At 41.2% G+C, this 25,863-nt stretch overlaps 1 protein-coding gene across 3 annotated transcripts in view; it reads left to right on the top strand.

Moving 5' to 3' along the window:
• The window catches only part of ADGRA3 (adhesion G protein-coupled receptor A3), a 155,132-nt gene that overhangs the window by 89,316 nt on the left and 39,953 nt on the right, over window positions 1–25,863 (top strand). For 2 of the 3 annotated variants that reach the window (XM_054029275.1, XM_054029276.1), the window contains 5 exons: window positions 4,567–4,691; window positions 5,765–5,888; window positions 8,675–8,820; window positions 19,249–19,344; window positions 19,554–21,411. In XM_054029275.1, coding sequence (XP_053885250.1) covers window positions 4,567–4,691; window positions 5,765–5,888; window positions 8,675–8,820; window positions 19,249–19,344; window positions 19,554–20,796 — 1,734 coding nt within the window. In that variant the 3' untranslated portion in view covers window positions 20,797–21,411. Of the gene's footprint in view, window positions 1–4,566; window positions 4,692–5,764; window positions 5,889–8,674; window positions 8,821–19,248; window positions 19,345–19,553; window positions 21,412–25,863 lie in introns of those variants that run through there. The other variant, XM_054029278.1, reaches the window with a different exon arrangement.

Genomic DNA, 25,863 nt, shown 5'->3' with positions numbered 1-25,863 from the left:
CACCCAGAAACAGCTTGATCATATTGCCATCAATATGCTCTGGAGATCAATGTTGGATGCCAGGGTATACACAAGTGCTGAGTTCTTGTTATTGGAACAATCAAAACTAAAGCCGGTAACACCGTGTGAGGTAGAGGGTATGTACGATACTAGAAAGTTAGTGGATCCAGAAGTGAAGACACATTTAAGCTGCAGTTTAGCAATAGATCTGAATAGCTGAAGACATGGATGGTCATAGAAGAACAGTGACAGTTTTTCAAAGAAGTAATTGTGAATGCTACCAGGATCACAGTAGAGGTAAGAAGATCTAAGAAAAGAATGGCTCCAACCAAATACACAGAGGTTTGTTGAAGAGAGGAAAGAATTAAGCGAATTCAGTAAGAATGAGACTGCAGCAAAAGAGCTATTCTGCAACAAGAGTATGCAGACAAAAACAGGGAAGCTAAAAAATCAGCCAGAAGAGGTGAGAGAATGGATGGAAAGTAAAGTAATAGAAGCCAAGGAGCCGTACAAGAGAAGAGAATCTTAAAAGCTTTTTCTAGTCTCCAGACAACTGTCATCACAACTCTTAAACTGTTGTGGCATTGTGAAGGCTCAAGATGGTACAATTTTAACCACAGAGGAAGGGCTGAAAGCCCATTGGATGGAACGTTCTAGCTGGTTGAGTAAGGCCTGGTAATCTTTAACACATTGAGGGATCCGAAGAAATAGCAGACTTACCTATATCAGTAGAAGTAAAAGCGTTTCAGGAAGTAACTGAAGAGTGGTAAGGGGTAAGACAAATTAAAAAAAAAAAAAAAAAAAAAATGGAGATATCCTATCTCCTAGAACTGGAAGGGACCTTGAAAGGTCATCGAGTCCAGCCCCCTGCCTTCACTAGCAGGACCAAGTACTGATTTTGCCCCAGATCCCTAAGTGGCCCCCTCAAGGATTGAACTCACAACCCTGGGTTTAGCAGGCCAATGCTCAAACCACTGAGTCATCCCTCCCCCAGTGTATGATAAGATAGATGCTGAAATGTTAAAAGCTGGAGAAGCAGTGATGGTGAATTATTATGTGCAGGTTGTACAGAATGTTTGGGGACAAGAGAGCTGCCCTAAAGACTGGAGAAGGTGTCATCTGTAGAAATCCCTAAAAAGGGTGACCAGCTAATTTGTGTTAACGGGACCTGGTTTGTACCTGGAAAGTGTTTTGCATTATTATTTTGAGTAGGATGAAAATAACTGGTAAGTACTCTGGGAAGAACAGACTAGATTTTGATCTTGTTGTAGGTAGTGTTCAGACCAGATTTACACCTTGAGAAGACTTACTGGAAAAGGTTTTAAATACCAGCAGAAGATGGTTTTTTAACGTCTTTGATTTTACAAAAGCATTTGATAGTGGCCCCTGAGAAGCCGTCTGGAAGATCCTGAGATGCTATGGAATTCCAGCAAAGATTCTTTCTTAAGGTCTGATCCAAACCTCATTGAAGTCAATGGAAATCGTTACATTGACTTCAGTGGGTTTTGTATCCTGATTGTATCCTGTTGCAATATGCATATTTAGAATATTTCCCCAGAAGACAGTTCTTGCTGCCTCTAATAAATGTTATTCTCCTCCTCTGAGTTCCCCTAACATGTCACTGTCTTTCTTATAATGTGTTCATTCCAGAGGCTAAATTGCTAGGGCTCTTGGGTCTTTTTTGTTTTTTGATGCCTTATTGCACTGTAAATTCCTGTCTGATTTTTTTCTGGCAAGGCTCTTAGTGTTATTGCTTGCCAGATTTGTACCTCCTATTTGGGTCAGATTATTTTCTTCGGATATATTAGCTTGAGTTGTTCCAACTGGTCTCATTCCATCTGATGGAATTTTTACTATTTTTTTTATTAAAGTATTTTATATGTAATGGTTGTATATATGTAATGTATATGAATTTTGGTTGCAAATTCAAGCAATTCAAAATTAGAAAATACCAGAATTAATATTGCTCATACAACCTTAATTATGTCCCTGTGCATGTATGCAGTATGATAGTCTTTAACTACATGATCATAAACTATTTATACTGTAGGATCCCTGTAGAATCCCTGCCTCAATCAGTCATCCACAGTGGAATAGACATAGGAACCAGCACTCGAAGAAGAGTTACTTACCTTATAGTAATTGGAAGCTCTTTGAGGTGTGGGGTCCTTATCTGTATTCCACAACCCACTCTCCTTCCCCTCTGCTTTGGATCTTCTCTGATTGAGATAAAGAAGGAACTGGGGAGGTGGTTGGTCCACCCAGCCTTTTATCTCCTCCGTCAGAGGCATGAGGTGAGCCATTCTCTGGCTCTGGGCACATGGCGTGCATGCATACCAACACTGGAATACAGCTAGGGGACCATGCATCTCAAATCTCCAGGTACTATAAGGTAAGTAACTTTCTCTCATTTATAATGGCGAATGTATTCTCCCCACTCCAAAAACCAAAAACAAAACCCACAAATACAGACTTTAACAAAATACTCTGAAAAGTGGATGTTTAGCAGCTCTCACTTAAACTGTAGCGGACAGCTTGCCTTCTCTTATTTTCACATAACACCATATTCAAAGATTTTACAACACAGCATTTTAGGGCTATTTAAATTTGGGGACTGTTCTTTCTGGTGCTTCCTCATGAGATCTTTACATGCAGTAGTACATACATGCACTCAGCCACACATTCACACCCTAAAATAATAAAAAGACTGGGCCATCTCCCAGCTAATAAATACAAGACCAAAAAATAAAGAGGAAAAAAAAAGAGAAAGGAATTAGTACCCTTCAGCTCTCATGGCTGTGAAACTCATACGATATAGGAGTTGTAAATGCAGTCAAGGAATCAGGCAATGAAGTAGCTTGTAGTACTGTAGTCATGGTACTTCATGCTTTTAGGGTCTTTGGGTACTAGCAGACTGATCAGGCTGGAATAGCCCATGGTTTTGACTTCCAGGGAGCTAAGAATGTCAGTCTCTGATCAGGTGTCTTGCTGATCTGAAAGACTACAAGTCCTTTTGCATTTACCTTGCTGTATATCATTGAGGTTCTAGCTTGCTGCCCCTTACAGTACCTCCCATGCGATCTCTGGGCCTTGGGTGTGAAATACGCCTTGAAGCCCTAAAACCTGGTCCCTTCACATCGAAGTGGCAAGTTTTGGTCAAATGTGAATCTAAGAAAGTCACATTTGAGACAGCAGTTTCCTTAAAATATCTATTGTTGTGACCATATGCAGAGTGAATCCTGAAATATCAAAAATGAAGCCAGCTTTGAGGGAGTTGCCCTAGTTCAGTCCTCCAGGTAAACAGTTCAGTTACACATGATAACAGCATCCAAAAGAAGGCCTCAAAAAGGTCCATGTAAAAATTGCCTAAAGGAAACAATCATTTCATCATGCATTCCTCAGCATTTCTTTATTGTAAACTTAGATGTGTCTTGACAGCTGTCACATCTTTTCCTTTGCAACAAGAGAATTGAGGAATTGACCATTGAGCTTTAACTAGGTAAAAGTACACAACTACCCTTTAGTGCAGTGGCTCTCAAAGCCGGTCTGCCGCTTGTTCAGGGAAAGCCCCTGGCGGGCCGGTTTGTTTATCTGCTGCGTCCGCAGGTTCGTCTGATCGCGGCTCCCACTGGCCAACTTTCAACATTCCAGGCCAATGGGGGCTGCGGGAAGGGCGGCCAGCACATCCCTCTGCCCGCGCCGCTTCCCGCAGCCCCCATTGGCCTGGAGCAGCGAACCGCAGCCAGTGGGAGCCGCGATCGGCCAAACCTGCGGACGCAGCAGATAAAGAAACCGGCCCGGCCCGCCAGGGGCTTTCCCTGAACAAGCGGCGGACTGGCTTTGAGAACCACTGCTTTACTGTAGTTTCCCTTTAAGTTTATACTAGCTCTGTATTCTCATATACACTATTTCTCACAATAAGCAACTTTAATTCTAACAGTTCCTGAAAAGTTTTGAATACTTAACTGTGCAACCTCAACATCCTTTCAATGTAACTTTTATTAATTATTAATATACATACACAAACTCATCTAGCCGTTTTGTCACTATCAGTACTAAAAAAGGACATATATACAGCAATTTAGTGGGGTTTTGGAATATTATCATACTTAAATTTCAGGTCTCCATATCTGTACCCTAAAGAGTTATATCTTAGTAATCTTAATCATTTTACAAAAAAGTGTATGTTATTGTCAGTTACTGAAATGTAATAGTAATTCAAATGACTTTTTTACTGCTTGTACAAACCAAACACATATAAGTACTATGTGTGTTGAATGTATTTTAACAATAAAGTGGGTGAATTCCTAATAGCTCCATTGTAAATTGCTTACTTAATTAAACTTGAATACATGAAGTTAAAATGTTGTGTTAAAGCTTTTATGATTCATTCACACTGAATTGCAGTGACTTGCAGACTTTACTATATGTTTACTTATATGACTTGAAATATATTCCCAGTACGTTCTTTTGGATTTTAAAATGAAAGTCCTAGTTACTTATTTTGCCCATCACCAAAGTGGGAGAAAAAAGCTGACTAATGCCACTTTTTTTTTTTTCTGTCAGGATTTGGCAGGAGGTGAATTGTATACCCAACCATCTGCTCTCTTGCATCCAGTTATTTATGCTACTTCTATAGTTCTGCTAATGTGCCTCTTGATGATCATAGTCAGCTATATATACCACCATGGGTAAGAAATAAAAATAATGGAGATTTATGTAATGCAGACCTCAAGTTACACTTACACTTAGACTTATTGGATGAAATCAAGCAAACATTAATATAAAGAGGCTTGGAAGGATTCTTTTTTTTTTCCCCCTAGTAAATATCAGTTTTATCGCACACGTACAAACGAACAAAAAATATTCCCATTATTGATGATCAAAGTTTACAGATAGGCAAAGTAAGAAAAATACTCCCTGAGAAGTTCAGAATTTTATTTAAGGCTGTCTTTAAATAGTTACTTTGTATATTTTGACATGTGCTGTTGACAATTTGTTTTAATGGTTGTAAAGCTTTAACTAATTGAATCTCAAGGGTTATAAAGCTTTAACTGTTTGAATCTCAGTGTCTCTTGTCACTGAATAGTCTGACAACCACCATAATTTCCCCAAATGTGAACATGAAAATCGAAGAAAATTGAAAAAAATGCTTAAAAATAAACATAAATATAAAAAACAATTGAATTCTGTGAAGCCTAAATGTACATCAGTGTTAAGAATTACTAGCCCAGGCATATATGGTATTGAGCCGTGTCAAAATCTAAGTTTTAAAAGTCCAGCTTCAGACTCGTACACAGTTCAGAATGTTGTCACGTATTATTCTTTAAGTTATGAAATCCTACAGAAAAGTTGTCTCATGCATGCCTCTCATACATACCTTATCACAAATAGTGTTTTATATACTAAAGCCCAAATTTTCAGCCAAACCTCCTTTTTTGACTGGCACATTTTGTACCACCGAATTGTATCTGAATATTTTGCTCCTGCAAATAAATGGTTGGTGCAGATATCCGTGATTAAGTGGAAATGGATTTGACAACTAAGCCTTAATACTATGTATGCCTACATTTCTTTCCTCCTTGTACACGAAGTAAGAAACCCCTCTTTAGAATTAAGGACCTGTTTTTAAAGATATTGCTGAGCACAGCAATGCCGAAGTCTCATGTTCAAAAAGGATTAGGTACTTGAAGCCAAGACTGTGTTTCTGAAAGATAAGCATGCAATGATATGTTATATAGACTAAAATATTTTTCTTTAACAGTGTGATCAGGATCAGCCTTAAAAGCTGGCATATGTTAGTTAACCTGAGCTTCCATATTTTCCTGACATGTGTGATGTTTATTGGAGGTATAACTCAGACCAAAAGCACCAGCGTCTGCCAAGCAGTAAGTAAACATGGAAGTAAGATTAGAAATGTAAGAAATTGTAATCAAATATAAATACATGATTCATGGCTATTTTAAAAATAACGAATTATTTTTAAGTCACGTTTAAGCAAATATTCGCTCAATTATTTTACCCTGATTTCTGCTGAGAAAGCGAAGGCAAAGCCAAAATTTTCTTAGCAACAGTATATGGAAATTATTTAAATTTAGTATGTAAACAGAGCATTTTTTTATAATCATACCTGATTCTATTTGAGGAAAGAAGTTACCAGCTTCATCACTCCTCTATATGATTTGCAGAACAACAATAACTTTTGGCTTCAGATGGAGGTTTCCTTTATCTTCATCCACTCATGAGGGAAAGAATTGGAGCCAATCTGAAAACTGGAAGATTAATAGGACTGGGTGGTGGGAAAGGGAATACATGTTTGCTTTTCTAAAGTTTTGGAGGTAGTATCTCAAGTTCCTTTATGTAGTAGTTTTATTTCTAAAGGCTATCAATTCTAAAATCAATTGTTTCAAGAACGATATATGGTTTTGTATGCCATATGAAAAGAAAGTAGTAGAATATTTACTTTTTCCTACTACATGATCTCTTCGGGTTCCTTCCAGCCCTACAGTTCTATTATTCTACTTAGAATGAGAAAGTGACTTCTCATTCCTTCCCTTTTTAGGATTTGTTTCCGCTCCAAAGACCAGTGTTTTTTATAAATAAAAGCCACCAGTTTTATCTGTTCTGTGATTTTCTGTAATTTCAGAGTGTTCATTTTATATAGAGTTTGAGTGTTCGTAGCTCTACTGAGGCTGATGTTTGACCTCAGAAGGTCATATCTAGGCCAGTTTCAGGGTTTCAGCTGTAATAGCAGGTGCAATCTTGTATCAATGTCAATGAAATGTTTCTTGGATTTTTTTATGATTTCTGTTTCTTACATCCATTTTAAAACTCACTCTGAATATTAGGAGTACTTGTGGCACCTTAGAGATTAACAAATTTATTAGAGCATAAAGCTTAGTCTCTAAGGTGCCACAAGTACTCCTGTTCTTTTTGCGGATACAGACTAACACGGCTGCTACTCTGAAATCTGAATATTAGGACACCCCCTGGTGACTGCTGGAGTGGCTAAAGAAAATACTTACTTTTCATGACACATTCATTTTCCTTTTAATTCCTGTATATAAGGCTAACAGTTCAATAGGGCAGCATAGGTTCAATAAAAAAATGCTCAGCCTTTTCCTGCTGCTGCCCCACTGCCGGAGCCTTGCTCCGCTGCTGGAGTCTCTCTCTCTGGAAGGGGAAGGCCTCTAGCATCAGGGAACTGCTGAAGCCTTTCCCCACTGCCTCTCCCATCAAAGGAGCCTTTCCCTACTTCCAGAGTTTTTTCCTGTGGTAGGGAAAGGCTCCAGCAGTAGGGAGGCAGTGTGACACTTTTTTTTTTTTTTTAAACAGTAAAGCAGTGTAGGAGGAGGAGGCACATCTTAGACAAATAGAGAGCTTGTAGGGTATATACTCAGGTACATACCCACACCCTTTATGTGTGTCTTTACTCGACTAAGCCATGCCTCATTGTCTGCACTGCTATTTATACCTGTGCTAGGGGAACTACACGTGTATGTACACAAAAAAAGGGTGCAGTGTAGGTACATGCACACTCTCGCACTCCAGTTCTCCAGCAAACGATGCATATCATTTCTGCCTTTTTTGTTGCTGTCACTAAAGTGATGTGTGAACTCTGCTCCCCTGGACTCTGTTCATTTCAATAAAAGTGTGAAATTCAAAGTTTCAGTGGGCACAGGCAGTTTTTTCTTTTTCTTAAACACTACCCAAGAAATTTGAATTTTAGAAAACCAAATGGTCAATGCACCTTTAATGTTACATATGTAAGCACAAAAAGTCTGAATTCAACTACTCTTTTCCTAATAATAATTCATACTCATTCCATTAATCTATTAATTTGAATTACTAAGACCATTAAATTTGTATCCAAATATATGTGATGTGGCTCCTGGTTGCCTTACGTTAAAGTCAGTGGGCTACCACTTTCTGGCCCACTACATGCAGTGTCTACAAGATAGTTACCATGAGAACCTTACTTTTACTGTTCCATCACTTCTTGGTATTTAAATGTCTCGCCATAACATTATATTGACATTTTAAAAAACGTATGTGTTTCATAAGATATAAATATATTTGGTTTATAACAAATGTTATTACATTTGTGCATGATCTACCTGTTTTTCGGTTTATTTTTAAATGCCTAATTCATTCATGTAAGAAACAGTAATTTTAGGTGGTTTGTCATTTAAAACTAAGCCAAAATAAAGCAAAAATATTCTGTAGAAGAGCTGAACTTTTAAAAAATTAAAGTGCATTAGGTCAGTGGTTCTCAAAGCCATCCGCTGTTTGTTCAGGGAAAGCCCCTGGTAGGCCGGGCCGGTTTATTTAGCTGCTGCATCCGCAGATTTGGCCGATCGCAGCTCCCACTGGCCACGGTTCGCTGCTCCAAGCCAATGGGGGCTGCGGGAAGAGGCGCGGGCTAGGATGTGCTGGCCGCCTTTCCCGCAGCCCCCATTGGCCTGGGACGTCGACCAACGGCCAATGGGAGCCATGATTGGCCGAACCTGCAGACGCGGCAGGTAAACAAACAGGCCCGGCCCACCAGGTGCTTTCCCTGAACAAGCGGCGGACTGGCTTTGAGAACCACTGCATTAGATGCTGTATAAATAATTATAAAAAGATTCTTTTGTCAGAACTAGTAAAACTTGTGTTTTTAATATTTATTTTCAAGGTTGGGATAATTCTGCATTATTCTACTCTTGCCACAGTACTGTGGCTGGGAGTGACATCTCGTAACATCTACAAACAAGTTACTAAAAAAGCGAAGAGGTGTCAAGATCCTGATGAGCCGCCTCCTCCACCTAGACCAATGCTCAGGTGAGAGCACTGTTTTGTTTAATGTCTGCTTTATCGTTTGTCTTTCAGTTAGAATTTCTGAAGTAGACTAAACGTAATTTTGGATGCTTTGAATGAAATGGGAAATATCATGGGAAACATCCGGTAACGCAGTGCTATAATATTTGGCATTCTTACAATACCTTTGTTGCAAGGCTTTCAAAGCTGTTTCCAAATTATTAATATAGGCCCCAAAACAATCATGAAGTTGAAAAAGAGGATCATTCTTATTAGAGAAGGGTGGTATTCCTGTTTCACAGATTAAGAAACTGAGGCATAGAGTCATGAAATTATTTACCCAAGGTCCTACATGTTAGCAGTAGCAGAGTTTGAATTGGGATTTTGGGGTGGAATTATCAAAGTGCTCAGCTTTGGCCTCACACTGTTCCCATTTAATTTGAAAATCTCACCATACGTCTCCTGACTCCTAGTCTTGTGTTTTAAACACTGGATTAAAAAAACAAACAAAAAAAACTTCAAGACAAAACTGTTCAGCAAATTCTCTGATTAGAGAAAGAAAAGAATAGAGAAGTAAAATGTGTTAGACATGCTGCTAGTACTTGGTAAATAGGAAAATTACAGGAATGCATTTCAGTTAAGATTTTCTTCATGCCTTCTAAAATTACTGAAATATAATTATTTTTTCTTCAAGTAAATTGTAGTGTCTTGTTTTCTTGAAAATACGATTTTAATCTAGTATTAAAAGTTTTTATTCCAGAGCTATGCTGAACTCATATCAGTATCAATTAAACCTTGCTAACCCAGAATTCTCCACAAGGTGGCAGAAGTTGATTGGCTTTGTTTCCATTTAAAGCCAAATGGAACACTTACTTCAGAAATTTGATAAGTCAATAGTTAATATCCAAGTGCTTTTCTTATTGAGAACATTGGATAAATTTGAATTATATTATGTTTAACAATTATAATATATGGAGATATACCTATCTTGTAGAACTGGAAGGGACCCTGAAAGGTCATCAAGTCCAAGTACTGATTTTGCCCCAGATCCCTAAGCGGCCCCCTCAAGGATTGAACCCACAACCCTGGGTTTAGCAGGCCAATACCCAAACCACTGAGCTATCCCTCCCCCCTATTTCTCCCCTGAGGGCAGAAATACCTAGTTTATACATTTAGTCAGAGAAAGTAGGAGGTAATTACTAAATAACTAATGCAAGAGTTAGCAAGTGTTCGTTTTGCTTTCCTTGAGTAACTTTTAAGCAAATTTTCTTTAAATAAATAAATCTGTTCTAAATAGGTTCCTGTACCATACTCATCACTATAGTATGTGAGCACCTTCCAGTACATCATTGAGCAATGTGACTAACATCTGTCATGTTTCTTCGCTCATCCTCTCACCAAGGGAAGAAGTGTGTGCAGTAGAGTATCTCTTTTTGGAAGGTTTTTAAATATATATACTGCTGCTCACAAACAGGGAAGAATTGGTAGGGGAAGTAGAAGTGGGTGGCAACCTGGGCAGCAGTGACTATGAGATGGTTGTGTTCAGGATCCTCACAAAAGGAAGAAAGGAGAGCAGCAGAATACAGACTCTGGACTTCAGAAAAACAGACTGTGATTCCCTCAGGGAACTGATGGGCAGGATCCCCTGGGAGGCTGATATGAGGGGGAAAGGAGTCCAGGAGAGCTGGCTGTATTTTAAAGAAGCCGCCTTGAGGGAGCAGGAACAAGCCATCTTGATGTACAGAAAGAATAGCAAATATGGCAGGCGCCTAACTTGGCTTACCAGAGAAATCTTCGGTGATCTTAAACACAAAAAAGAAGCTTACAAGAAGTAGAAACTTGGACAGATGACTAGGGAGGAGTATAAAAATAATGCTCAAGCATGCAGGGGTGTAATCGGGAAGGTCAAAGCACAATTGGATTTGCAGCCAGCAAGGGTTTCTACAGGTATATTAGCCACAAGAAGAAGTAAAGTGTAGGACCGTTACTGAATGGGGGAGGCAACCAAGTGACAGATGATGTGGAAAAAGCTGAAGTACTCAATGCTTTTTTTGCCTCGGTCTTCACAGACAAGGTCAGCTCCCAGACTGCTGCACTGGGCAGCACAGTATGGGGAGGAGGTGAGCAGCCCTCAGTGGTGAAAGTACAGCTTAAGGGCTATTTAGAAAATCTGGATATGCATGAGTTCATGGGTCCAGATTTAATGCATCCAAGGGTGCTGAGGGAGTTGGCTGCTGTGATTACAGAGTCATTGGCCGTTATCTTTGAAAACTTGTGATTGGGGGATGTCCCAGATGATTGGAAAAAGGCAAATAATAGTGCCCATCTTTAAAGGGAAGGAGGAGAATCCAGGGAACTACAGACTGGTCAGCCTCACCTCAGTCCCTGGAAAAATCATGGAGCAGGTCCTCAAGGAATCCATTTTGAAGCACTTGGCAGAGAGGAAGGTGATCAGGAACTGTAAACATGCATTCACCAAGGGCAAGTCATGCCTGACCAATCTGATTACCTTCTATGATGAGATAACTGGCTCTGTGGATATGGGGAAAGTGGTGGACATGATATACCTTGACTTTAACAAAGCTTTTGATACGGTCTCCCACAGTATTCTTGCCAGCAAGTTAAAGTACTATGGATTGGATGAATGGACTATAAGGTGGATAGAAAGCTGGCTAGATAGTCGGGCTGAACAGGTAGTGATCAATGGCTCGATGTCTAGTTGGCAGCCGGTATCAAGTGGAGTGCCCCAGGGGTCAGTTCTGGGGCCGGTTTGTTCAACATCTTCATTAATGATCTTAACGATGGGCTGGATTGAACCCTCAGCAAGTTCACGGATGACACTAAGCTGGGGGGAGAAGTAAGTATGCTGGAGGGTAAGGGATAGGGTCCAAAGTGACCTAGACAAATCTGATGAGGTTCAACAAGGACAAGTGCAGAGTCCTGCACTTAGGACGGAAGAATCCCATGCACTGCTACAGGCTGGGGACCAACTTGCTAAGCGGCAGTTCTGCAGAAAAGGACCTGGGGATTACAGTGGACGAGAAGCTGGATAGGAGACAACAGTGTGCCCTTGTTGCCAAGAAGGCTAACAGCATATTGGGTTGCATTAGTAGGAGCATTGCCAGCAGATTGAGGGAATTGATTATTCCCCTCTATTCTGCACTGGTGAGCCACATCTGGAGTATTGTATCCCCCCTACAGAAAGGATGAGGACCAACTGGAGAGTCCAGCGGAGGGTAACGAAAATGATTGGGGCGCTGGGACACATGACTTCTGAGGAGAGGCTGAGGGAACTGGTCTTATTTAGTCTGCAGAAGAGACGAGTGAGGGTGGATTTGATAGCAGCCTTCAACTACCTGAAGGGGGGTTCCAAAGAGGATGAAGCTAGGCTGTTCTCAGTGGTGGCAGATGACAGAACAAGAAGCAATGGTCTCAAGTAGGGGAGGTCTAGATTGGTTATTAGGAAAAACTATTTCACTAGGAGGGTGGTGAAGCACTGGAATGGGTTACCTAGGGATGGGGTGGAATCTCCATCCTTAGAGGTTTTTAAGGCCTGGCTTGACAAAGCCCTGGCTGGGATGATTTAGTTGGGGTTGGCCCTGCTTTGAGCAGGGGGTGGACTAGATGACCTCCTGAGGTCTCTTCCAACCCGAATCTTCTATGGTTCTGTGTTTAAGAAGGCAAGGCCAAAGAAATGCATGTTGAATGTAGAGCGGAAAGTGGAGGTTTGTGATGGTCCTTAATTCCTGGGGGATTTCATTCCACAGTGTCCGGCTGGCCTCTGAGAAAGCTTTGTCTCCCACACAGGCAAACTTTTACTCTTATTGTGGAGAGTTTGATTGTACCTCAGGAGCAAAATGGTCAACCATGCTCTCCGTTCTGGAGCTTAGGTGATGTTTTAGATATCCCGGCCCAGGCCATTGAACGCTTTGAAGATAAGGACTGAGATCCTGAACTTGATTTGAAGTTCTGTGGAAAGCCAGTGTAGAAAGTGGAGGGCAGGTTTGATATAGTCATGGCAGCCTATGTTGCTGAGGAGATGTGCTTCAGAGTTCTGTATCAGTTGGAATTTCCTAAGGGCTGAAGGCTTCATGCGCATATATACTGCATTACTGTGATCTAGCCAAGAGGTGACAAAGGCATGCATAACTGAGTCCAGGTCACCATCCATCAGGATGAGACAGTGTCTCCTTGTGAACCAGAAATGGTAGAAAGCATTACTCTTAGGTGCTGCTAGGTGAGAGCATAGTGTCAGTGAAGAATTCAGGTTCAAATCTAAACAATGGACTAACAGGAGATCATCCATCAGTGCCACTAAAGTTCTTTCCATCCCATGCACTGGCCTGATCCAGATAGTGCCAGATCTAGTATATTCACTTCAGTTAGTTGAGCTTGTGGTTGGCTTTTGGGCTAACTTCTGAGATTGCTCAGGAATAGGTAATTTGGCACAGGGTGCTAGTTGACTAGAGCCAATGTATCCAGGGTGGGTGGATTTTTTTCAGTGTTGATCAGACTGTTTCATGTGTGAAGGAGGAAGGAAAGATTCCTTCCCTGAATGAGTTGTTAGCTAGTTTGGTCAGGAGTGATACCCGTTCATGACTCTTGCTTTTCCTGGCTTCTGAAAGAGTTGGATTCACAGGGCTTGAGTCATGATATCTTTAGGGTGTCCAGAACATCTTGATGAGTGAATGTACTGAACTTTGGGAGACAGTCTATTGGTTGGTGGGTGCAGGCAGGTTGTATGTAGCTTGCTTGGGAAGACTTTCCAAATGTGTGTACTCATCAGCAGAATAGGATGATAGTTCTTTGAGTGATTGTTCATGTGTATTCCACAGTAGGTGTGTGAGGTCGCCACGTGCACAGGTGCTGGAAGTTTTTCCCCTAGCAGTACCTGTAGGGGAGCACCCCAGCGACCCCTGGAGTGGCATCTCAATGGTGCGGTATAAGGGGTTCTGCACGCTTCCCCCCCACCCTCAGTTCCTTCTTGCCACCGTGAAGGGTGCTTCGGAAGTGCTCCGCTCCAGTTTTGCTGTAGCTAGTCCCCAAAACTGCTTGTTCGTTCAGTGTATGGTACCTGTAGTTAGTTGTTTATATAGCTTAGTTTAGCTAGAGCGCCCGGGCAGGGGAATGCCCCGTGCCCCGGGTTTTAAGTCGTGTGACACTTGTAGGTGATCTGTGCCACTGAGTGATCTGCACATGGACTGTCTACGCTGTTTGAGGGAAACCCATCTCAGCGATTGTTGCAAGATTTGCAAGTTGTTTAAGCCCCGGACAAAGAGAAAGGTACATTAGGCTCCGGGCTATCCTGATGGAGTCGGCGCTGACCCCGGCTCCAGTGCGCTGCTTCGAGTTGGCACCGCGGTGTCTGTGCGCAGCGACCCTCTGACGCCATCAACTAGTCAGCACTGTTCCCCGTCCATGGAGCATGCCAAGAAGGCTAGGAAGAGGCCTTCTTCGCCACGGCACCAGAGTAAACCCGGGACAGAGGCTAGACTCACATCGGGTGGTTCTTGATCCCCACCGGCCTCGAGGCCTCCGACTCAAATCAAGCGGAGTAGCCCGGCCCATTCGGAGCAGGCCTCCCAGGAAGTCCGGATGCCCGCCACACCAGAAACCCTGCAAGCAGCCCGGGACATTATGTCCATGCCAGTACCAGGAGCATCGCTGATGACCCCGTGCTCCAGAGGCAAGCTGCCACTGGGATCTCGGCAGTCGCCCTGGCTCGGTACCGGTCTTGGTTGAGGGAATGTTCCTGCCGCCATTCGTTGCCCAGCGACCGTTCAGGGCAGAGTCTACATGGATCACCCTCGACGCTCACCAGGCTGTCTGGTTGGATTCCATCTGACGGAGACTCTCGGCACTGCTCCACCTCGAGGAACGAACGCTGACTGGACCAAGGCAGACATCGCCAAAGGTCCTCATCTTGAAGGGGCTATTGCATCTGATCATGGCACGAACTTTGACATCATTCCCGTTCAGTGTCCCACTCAAAACCCCGCCACTGCATGCATCCGATGAAGTGGGTTTTAGCCCACGAAAGCTTACGCTCAAATAAATTCGTTAGTCTCTAAGGTGCCACAAGTACTCCTCGTTCTTTTTGCTGATACAGACTAACACGGCTACCACTCTGATTCCTCCAACAGAAACCGTAGCTTATATTTTTATGATTATTACAGTGGAAAGCAAAGGAGGTCTCATAGTTAAGCATTGGTTATGAGAAGGACTTGGTTGTGATTCTAAAGTTTAAGGGAATTTGGGTGAAAGTGATCATGAATAGATAGATTGATCATGATAGACTTCGTGATCCTTAGGAAAGGAAGGAAATGAGTGAGAGTAGCAAAATGACAATGGACTTCAAAAAAAGCAAACTTTAAACAGATTCAGAGAACTGGTAGGTCAAGCCCCATGAGAAGAAAATATAAGGGAAAAGGGAGAGCTGGTAGTTTCTCAGAGACATTATTAAAGGCACAACAGCAAACTAGCCTGGTGTGAAGGAAAGATAGGAAGGAATAGTAAGAGGCCAATATGGCTCCATCAGGAACTCTTTAATTACCTGAAAATCAAAACTATAAAAAGTGGAAACATGAACAAATTGCTAAAGATGAGTACAAAAGAATAGCACAAGCATGTAGGAATAAAATCAGAAAGGCTAAGGCATAGAATTATGTCCCTTGGTAGGTGTGACTCAAAGTTAGGAAAAAGAGGTTATAGAAATACATTAGGAGCAAAAGAAAGACAAAGGAAAGTATAGGTCCTCTACTTAGTTGGGAGTGGGAGAAGATGAGCTCATAGTGGATGACATCAAGAAGACTGAGGTTTTTAATGCCCGTTTTGCTTCAGTCTTCACTAAAAAGGTTAATTTTGACCACATAACTAACACAATTAAGATCAGGCTGGGCTGATTTAGTTGGGGATTGGTCCTGCTTTGAGCAGGGGGTTGGACTAGATGACCTCCTGAGGTCCCTTCCAACCCTGATATTCTATGACTGTTAATATTAACAACAAAGAAGAAGGAACATGAACCAGAATACAGAAAGAGCAAGTTAAATATTTACATAAGTTAGATGTATTCAAGTCAGCAAGGCCTGATTAAATTAATCTTAGGATACTTAAGGAACTAGCTGAAGCACTCTCAGAATCATTAGTGATTATCTTTGAGAACTCAGGGAGAATGGGTGAGGACCCGTACAACTGGAGAAGGGCAAGCTTACTACCTATATTTCTTAATAAAAACGGGGGGAGGGGACAAAGATGACACAGGGAATTAGTCTAGTCAGACTAACTTCAGTTACTGGAAAGATACTGGAACAAATTATCAAATAATCAATCTGTAAGCACCTAGAGGATAGTAGGATAATAAGTAATAGCTAACATGGACTTGTCAAGAACAAATCATGCCAAACCAACCTAATTTCCTTCTTTGACAGATTTACTGGCCTAATGGATAGCAGGGAAGCAGTAGACATGATATGTCTTAATTTTTAGTAAGGTTTTTGATGTCGTCTCACCAGACATACTCATAAGTAAACTAGGGAAATGTGGTCTAGGTTAAATTACTATAAAGTGGGTTCAACTATGGTCGTCAATGGTTCATTGTGGAACTGGAAGGACATATTTATTGGAGTCCTGGAGAGATCAGTCCTGGGTTTGGTACTATTCTGTATTTTTGTTAATTCTTTGAGTGGAGAGTATGCTTATAAAATTTGTGAGTCGCATAAAGGTAAAAGGGGTTGCAGCATTTTGAAGATAGGTTTAAAATTCAAAACAAACAAATTAGAGAATTGGTCTGAAATCAACAAGATGAAATTCAATAAGGACAAATGTGAAGTAATATACTTAGGAAGGAAAAAATCAAATGCACAAATACAAAATGCAGAATACCTGGCTAGGCAGTACTACTGCTGAAAAGGATCTTGGGGTTCTAGTGGATCACAGCTTAAACGTGAGTCAGCAATTGGTGTTGTTGGGAAGAAAAGCTAATATTCTGGGGTATATTAGCACGAGAGCAGTATGCAAGACATAGGAACTAATTACCTAATGAGGCCTCCTCTGGAGTACGGTGTTAAGTTCTGGGCACCACACTTTAAGAAAGATGAGGAGAAATTGGAGAGAGTCCAGAGGAAAGCTACACAAGTGATTAAAGGTTTAGAAAATATGATATATGTGGAAAGGTTAAAAAATGGGGCATGTTACGTCTTGAGAAAGAAGATTGGGGGCGAGGGGGACATGTTAAATGCTGTTATAAAGAGGACCGTGGTCAGTTGTTCTCCATGTCCACAAAGGTAGGACAAGAAGTAATCAGTTTGATCTTCAGCAAGAAAGCTTTAGGTTAGCTATTAGGGAAAACTTTCTAACTATAAAGATAGATAAGCACTGGAATAGGCTTCCAAGGGAGGTTGTGGAATCCCCATCATTGGATGTTTAAGAACAGGTTAGACAAACACCTGTCAGGGATGGTCTAGATTTACTTGGTCCTGTCTCAGCTCAGGAGGGCTGGACTAGATGACCTCTTGAGTTTTCTTTCAGCCCTACATTTATGTGATACTATATGTACCAATAACCATCTGGCCCCCTTACTTGTTGTTTGTTCCTTTTCCATATCACTCCATCTTTCTGTTTTAGATTGCAGGCTCTTCAGGTTAGGAACTATGCCTTCTGTTCTGATTTTTTTTTTTTAAACATATTTAGGGTGCAACTAGTGTGGCATGGGACTGAGAGTCGGTCCCAAATATAATCCTCTCTCTGCTGCTGGCTTAGTATGACGTGAGGTGACCTAACCTCTCTGTCCATAACACCAAGAGTCTTCATCACTTAAAGACTAGTGATTGGATATCTGAAGTTAGGTACTTGAATCCATACTTAGGCAACTAAATAAGTGGCCCGATTTTTAGAAATGCTGAGCACCCAAAACTTCTGTTGACTTCAGTCAGAGCTATAGGCATTCAGCACCTTTGAAAATCATGTTGCTAATTTACATCCTGAAAAATAAACTTAAGGAGCTAATTTTGAAAATTTTAGCCATAATGTCTTTTCAGTTTCCCTATCTATAAATTGGGAATAATAGCTAATTCCCAGGCATGTTGTGAGGAACAATTAGCTAATGTTTGTGAAGCCTCTAGCATCATAATATCTAAAAGCTGTGCTTATCAACTCACTTAGCACTCAGAATATCCCCATTTGATCTAATTGGTCTCCTGGTTCAGGAATTTTCATGCTTTTTCCCTTTTATCACCTCCTCCTCTCCTTTCTATCTTTTTTTTTTATTATGCCTCTGATGACTCCTTCTTTGTCTTACTCGAGATTCTTACTATCATGGTGTTTTGGGGTGTGTTGGAAGAGGTGGGTCTCACTTCTTGAACTTAATATACTCAGAGTTGGGTTCATTCTGATGTCCCCTTGCAAGCTATTTGATGACCCACTGTTATGGACGCTTTGTTCCCAGCAAGTCAGTCAGTAAGACCCTTTTGTCGTGCATCTGCCTTAGAGGCTACAGGTGGTGAGGCAGTCACTGAAATAACAAGGAACACCAACCCATTTACAGTCATGTAAGATAGAAATAGGACTTTGCTTTGGGCCGAATTCAAACAGGGAACCAGTGGATTATGCTTAGCAATAGAGTTGCCCTTTGTTGCTTAAGAGTTGGTGTTAATATAGGCTATGAGCCCTTGTCTGAGCCTGTTCCCTTGTCAGCTGCCCTAGTTCCCCCCCATCCTCTGTTCCATCCTGCTTCTTTGAGACCCTCTAACTCCTTCCTCCTTCCAGAGAGCTCCTCCAAGTCCCCCCTGCACACACATACATGCTGTCCCTGGAGCTAGCTGAACACTTTCTAAAAATTTTGTTTTGTGAAGGAAGCTGCTCCTGTGTCTGAGATCCTCCTCCTTTTCTGAAGAACAAGACTTTTCCAAAACTGCAAACGCTTGAGAATTCATACACAATAATATCTTTTTCCTTGTCAGATATGGGTGATCTGCCAGTAACAAACTTAACACAGCACCAAAGCAAAAGGATGAAAGATTAACAACCTTCCCCAGGTTGATTGCTTAGAATAATAGAATCATAGAATTCTGCCTTGGCTCTCTGCACTGTACTGCTGACTTCTGTGACAATTCCTTCTGGGCCTGACTCACTGAAGTGACTTACCCTTTCTCTTCCCAGTCTGAGGGAGAAGCCATCAATTGTTAGCAGGTGAAGGCCGGTTATATCATGAGGGAAACCTCAAGATTGAGGGGAATGATTTTACCAAAGCCCCATCTTGCCAGCCAGCTACCTGTGACTGACCGTGCTTTTCTCAATAAAGCACTGTCTAAAATCTCCAAAATCCTGGGAATGTATCTGATTTTTTTAGGTGGATACCTGGATATTAGCCTTTTCTTAAGGGCCTTTTAGCTCATGTGGCTAAATAAAGTCTCTAAACTGTTGGAAGAACCATTAACAACTTTGCCCTATTTTTAGATTCTACCTTATTGGCGGAGGAATCCCTATCATAGTTTGTGGGATAACAGCAGCAGCTAACATCAGGAACTACGGCAGCAGGCCTAATGCCCCATAGTGAGTATTGGATATTGACAGCTTTGTAATAAATTGTTATATGATTTTTGGTTGGCATTTGGGCAAACAAAATATAGATTCTGATTCTTTTGGAAGATAGGCGACGTAGCCAAGACTTATTTCAACAATTCAAAGTGGTGCTTAAAAATTGTGACTTCTGAGAGGGCATCTGTCTTGATGTGCTATCTTTTTTTGTTGTTTTTTTCCAGTTGCTGGATGACGTGGGAACCGAGCCTAGGAGCCTTTTATGGACCAGCTAGCTTCATAATTTTCATAAACTGCATGTATTTTCTCAGCATCTTTATACAATTGAAACGACACCCTGAACGCAAATTTGAACTTAAAGAGCCAGCTGAAGAACAGCAGCGTTTAGCTACCAGTGAACATGGGGACCTGAATCATCAGGATTCAGTGTCAGTCTCACTGGTTTCCACATCAGCTTTGGAGAATGAGCACAGTTTTCAAGCTCAGCTTCTGGGAGCAAGCCTCACTTTGTTTTTGTACGTTGCTTTGTGGATTTTCGGGGCCTTGGCAGTTTCTCTGTATTATCCCATGGACTTGATTCTTAGTTGCTTTTTTGGGGTCACATGTTTAAGCCTTAGTGCCTTTCTTATGACGCATCATTGTGTTAATAGGGAAGATGTCAGGCATGCTTGGATAACAGCCTGCTGTCATGGAAGGAGCACATACTCAGTGCAAGTTAATGTTCAGCCCTCTAATTCTAGTGGGACTAATGGAGAAACTCCTAAGTGTACCAACAGCAGTGCGGAATCTTCGTGCACTAATAAAAGTGCATCAAGCCTAAAAAATTCTTCTCAAGGTTGTAAACTAACCAACATACAGGCTGCAGCAGCTCAATGCCATCCTAATTCTTTACCACTGAACACAGGTCCTCAGCTTGATAACAGTCTGACTGAGCATTCAGTAGACAATGACATCAAAATGCACGTGGCTCCATTAGAGATACAGTTTCGGACAAATGGACATCAAAGCCGGCACCATAAAAACAGAAGTAAGGGACATCGCGCAAGCAGGCTTACAGTGTTGAGGGAGTATGCATACGATGTCCCCACCAGCGTGGAAGGAAGTGTTCAAAATGGCTTATCTAAAAATCGACAAAGCAACAGTGAAGGACATTCAAGGAGTCGAAGAGCCTATTTAGCATACAGAGAACGCCAGTATAACCAGTCCCAACAAGATAGCAGCGATGCTTGCAGTACACTTCCAAAAAGCAATAAAAATAGTGAAAAACCCATTGCTACAAACAACAAAAAAGATGTTCTGAAGAAACCAATAGTAGTTGAACTTGAAAGCCAGCAAAAATCATATGGCTTAAATTTAGCCATTCAGAATGGACAACTTAAAGGCAGTGGACAGGATGGACCCTTGCTCACTGCAGACAGCACTGGCAATATTAGGACTGGGTTATGGAAACATGAAACTACTGTGTAGCAATATTGTACTTCATCATGGGAGAAACTCATGTGAACTGTGATTCACACATTCCCTTAAGCTATTAACGCTTTTAAAAACTGTTTACAAACAATTGGTACTTCATTAGATAGGAGAAGAAGAGAATCTGCCATGCAAAATATTTTATACATTTTGGGAGTATCTTGGGTGTTTTTTACAAAGAAACTTCTTCTCTTCTGTGAATTTTTTTTTTTTTTTTTTTTTTTTTTTTAAGCATCAGGTCCGGTTTGGAGATGCAGACCAGAACTTTTTTAAAAAATTCTTACAGATCGCCCCCCACGTGTCCACAACACATTTCAAGTTTGTATTCAAATGTGTATTAAAGAGTATTTTCCCAGCAAGCATTATGTAATGTGCAAGTTTGTCAAGATTATTAGCTGTAGTATGTCTTTTTGGATTTACTACTTAATTTCAATGTCTGGGAATTTTACCACAGCTTTTAGTTGCTTTAAAAAAAAAAACAAAAAAAACCTGTTTCTAAATGTGCCGATATTTCACATGTAATGCAGCTGGTTTGGTTGCATTAATCCTGAAGTTTGAATGAAACAGAGAAACGACATTTTTAAAAATAAAAGGTTTGTGACTTAAAAACAACTCTTGAAATTCCAAACTCAGTTTTGTAAGTGATACATAAATTAGTCATGTTTTCATGTAGTAAAAGTGAAATATATAGTAAATGCATAATTATGTTTCCTTAATGTTTCTGGCTGATATTGGCCAGCTGACATCTGTACATAACACAGTCCCTAATTCATTGGCCTTCCATCTCCTCCTATTTTATTCATTTGTAAATTGCAGTAATTCTAGAGATTATTTCTATCATCTGAACCAGAAGTGCTCATCATCCACAACTGGGGCTAGATTTCAGAAGAGCTCAGCATCTCCTGTTGAAAACACATTCTATTGCCATCTTGTGAAAGAGTGATCGCAATATCTTAGTAAAGAGTTACCATTTAGATGCTCCGATTTTGATTTTTACACCAGTGGGAGAGCAGAATCAGGGCCTTTGAGTTCACCTGTCCCTCAAATGTCAACTACTAGTCACCTGCAATTCAGTTGATGTCACTGAAATATCCAGTCACTAGTTTCCCTTCAGAGCATTTTAATTCAATCTTAAGCAGCAGCTGTGTAAGAAAATAGTTGCTTCTTCTTTATTTGACATTACTCACTTACATGAAAGTTAGTAAACCAGGAAGTGCCCTTTATAGTGTCATCAAATTGACAGGAACTAAGAACAAAGTGGGGATGAAAATGCCATTTTTAATTCAATTATATTAATCTGGGCAGCAATTTCAAAAATATTTAAATCAGCATAATGATGTAATGATGCACAATTAACTTTAAAAAGTTAAACTGCATAAGAATATGGTGCAAAGTGGAATATGAAAGAAAGGCCAGATAGTGTTAATCTGTATTTATTTAGTTTCCTGTATTTCACTTTGTTTATATTGATTATATCTCAACAATCATTCTACATTTTGGTAGTTTGTGGGGACTAGAAGACAGTATGTTTGTCTGTGAAGCTTATTCTTTTGCTGCTTTGAGGATTTTGTAGCTATATATGCAAAGTGTTATTTGTGATTTATTACTTGTTGGTTGATGTTCCTGTATCTAAAGCTATTTGTATTTGTATAGCAGATTTTTTTTTTTTTTTTTTTTTTTGCTGTTGTATAGTACTAGCATATAATTGGGGAAGACACTCATCTCTTGAGCACCTTCTGCTGCTGCATGTGGTACTGCAGGCCTCCTCCTGCTTTTGGTGCCATCTGAAGGTTGTCAGCCTCGCTGGGTGGGTCTCCAGCGCTGTGGCCAAGTCACTAAGTCCAAAAGAACCCCTTCCAAGGTAGTAAAGAGGCCAATAAATTAAGTGTCTCTGCCCTCACTAGGTCTTTGGTCCTGCTGTGGGCCATTTAAATTCAAGCCTTCATTCAGGTTTTCAAACAAGCCTGTCCCTTTTTTGGGATTTACACCACTTCACCTTTGACCAGTGGTGGAGCCCAGGCCTGCCCGCTACTGTGCGTTCCAACCCAGGTACCCTATAAATAGCAGTCATTCACTTCAATTCATTGCTGTTACTTCCCTGGGCCTCTTCCCACCTCACCTATTTATCTTCATCCGTTACCTTAAGGTTAAAATTCTCATGTTCTCACTCTCGCAACCAGAGTTTGGTTGCCCCTTGAGCTCCTTTGGCCAGAGAGGAGCACCCTTCCTTGCTCCTCTAGTCCAGTCCAGGAACTGACCTGCTAAGTCCTTGAAGCATCTCCTTTTCTCTAAGGCTGCTTGGTTGCTTCTGTGCAGTCTCTCTCGGCAGGCTTGGAGGACCCACCTTCACAGCTCCTTTCTGGGGGCAGGGTGTAGCAGGACCATGGGGCCTACAGCAGGGGGTCACAAAGGGCCTGGTACACCTAAGTCACATCACATCATAACTACTCCTTTCAAGTTGCAATGTAAATATGCTCTCTGACTGGTGAACTGCAATTCATAACCTGTCAGAATCCCTTTCTTTATTTAATTTTAACATTTCAAAGTTGTCCCTGGAGGAGTGACAAATTAATTGGTGTGAAATTTCTAAGGTATTATACATGCTTCTCCATTAATATCCTGTATGCTTCTCCATTAATCCTGAGACAATAGCAATATTAAAATGGAATTATAGTTGAGAATATATGTTGAATATATATATAGTAATTTAGTGTAAAATATATTTTGAAAATATTAACATTATCCCAAAAGCAAGCATTTTAAACCCAGGAAATTCAGAGTTGGGGTTAATCTTAAAAGAACTCTAAACCTGTTACATATAGAAGTGCGTGGCTAGTGCTGCCAAACAATATTAATTCTACAATGTAGTGACACCATATAATAACCCATTATTATAATTATGAACCGTGATTTTAGTAATTGTGGTCCCAGATTAGGTTAATCTGTTTTGTTTTTTACCCTACTACACTATCACTACAAGGCAGCGTTAAAATTATGTGGGCTCCCTAACTGGTCATTCCCAAACTTCAGTGTGTTAGGATTTCTTTTAAGTACCTTAAACTCTGAAATTTGTGGGTTATAACACTTGACTTGGCCATAATAATAATAATTTTCTAATGTATTTTACTCTAAATTGCTGATGTGTACTTCAGCCTTAACTCATCCTTAATGTAGTTTGTCTGATAATTCCTGTAGGGTTTTTTTTAATTACAAAATGGATACATGAACACAAAATAAGAAATGGGGAAAAATGTTACTATGTGATATTTAATACTTTTGAATTATTAGAAATATCAACCTTTTTTATTTAAACTTTTTATAGCCAGATTCACTGGTATACTCTAACTTCCCCCCGACTCCTGAGCAGCATACACCAGCCAAAGCATAATGGTCAATTCAGCTAGATTTACAGCTGCTTTGTTTCACCAGAGCAATGCAAAGCAGCTAGAGTGTAAACTCCAGCTTTCTCTGCTTTTTGCACCCCCTACATTCCTTTGCACACAACCTTCCCTGCTCCTGGGGGAATTCTGCACCAAAAAAATCCAAAATTCTGCATATTTTATTTGTCAAAATAATGCAATATAATCACACCAGTTTCACTTATTTTGGTAATTTATTTAAACTACCATACAGAAAAAATATCACAATAACTATTCAGCATTTCCTAAACACATGAAAGTTAAGTTACAGATACTTGGTAACCAATACCCTGCATTCGTTATAATCCTGGATTTTCATTTAAATTACAGGACTTTTATTTTGGTGTTCTGTAAAGTAGAATGTTGCTTTAAATGGCTCAGACTTTACAACATAAAAGTTGTACAGTTTTGCTAATCATTGTCCTGCGTTTTTTTTAATGGGTGTATATAAAATAGATCCTGAGCTGTAATCTAACCCAATTATGCCTCTCTGTCACAGGGGAAAAAAGCAAGAAAGCACATAGACCTTCCTAGCTAAGGATTCCGTTACTGTCATTTAGGCCTTGGTTACACTTGTGAATTACAGCGCTGTAAAGCCTCTCCCAGCACTGTAACTCACTCCCCATCCACACTGGCAGGGCACTTATAGCGCTGTATCTCCCTGGGTCTACCGCTCCAGGTACTCCACCTCCCCGAGAAGCATGAGAGATACAGCAGAGTGGCAGCGACTCATGGGTGTGAATGTAAACGCTTGTGGCGCTGTACTAATCACCTTGACAAGTGGCCAATCCACTCCATTGTTGTGACCAGCTGCAGGAATGCGCAAGTGCTGGTTTCAAAGCTCGTACCACAGAGAGAAAGCAAACAGTTTGCTATTTGCTTTGAATGAGTGAATGAATGAGCAGGGGGCCGGGAGTTCGGAACTTGCAAAATAGAGTGCCGACATGCTCCAAAAAGCACTCTCTCTCCCCCCACACTCCCTGTCACACTCCACTCCACCCCCCCACATCCCGTTTTGAAAAGCACGTTGCAGCCACATGAATGCTGGGATAGCTGCCCATAATGCACCGCTCCCAACACAGCTGCAAATGTTGCAAGTGTGGCCACGCCATTGTGCTGTCAGCTGTCAGTGTGGACGGACTGCAGCGCTTTTCCCTACTCAGCTGTATGGAGACAGGTTTACCTCACAGTGCTGAACAGCTGCAAGTTTAGCCAAGACCTCACAAGAAGGATCCTTTACAGCAGTCGTTCTCAAAGCCGGTCCGCCACTTGTTCAGGGAAAGCCCCTGGCGGGCTGGGCCGGTTTGTTTATCTGCTACGTCTGCAGGTTTGGCCGATCGCAGCTCCCAGTGGCCGCGGTTTGCCGCTCCAGGGCAATGGGGCTGCAGGAACCGGCACAGGCCAAGGGATGTGCTGGCCGCCCTTCCTGCAGCCCCCATTGGCCTGGAGCAGCGAACTGCGGCCAGTGGGAGCCGCGATCGGCCGAACCTGCAGACGTGGCAGGTAGACAAATCGGCCCAGCCCGCCGGGGTTTTCCCTGAACAAGCGGCAGACCTGCTTTGAGAACCACTGCTTTACACCACTCTGGCAAGGTAAAGGAGCCTTAGTTGACAAAGAATGGGAACAATTAAGTAACCATGAGAAC

This window comes from Malaclemys terrapin, chromosome 5, assembly GCF_027887155.1.
Source record: "Malaclemys terrapin pileata isolate rMalTer1 chromosome 5, rMalTer1.hap1, whole genome shotgun sequence".
NCBI lineage: Eukaryota > Metazoa > Chordata > Testudines > Emydidae > Malaclemys > Malaclemys terrapin.
The sequence above is the reverse complement of the archived record's forward strand: the minus strand, read 5'-3'. Positions and strand labels throughout refer to the sequence as shown.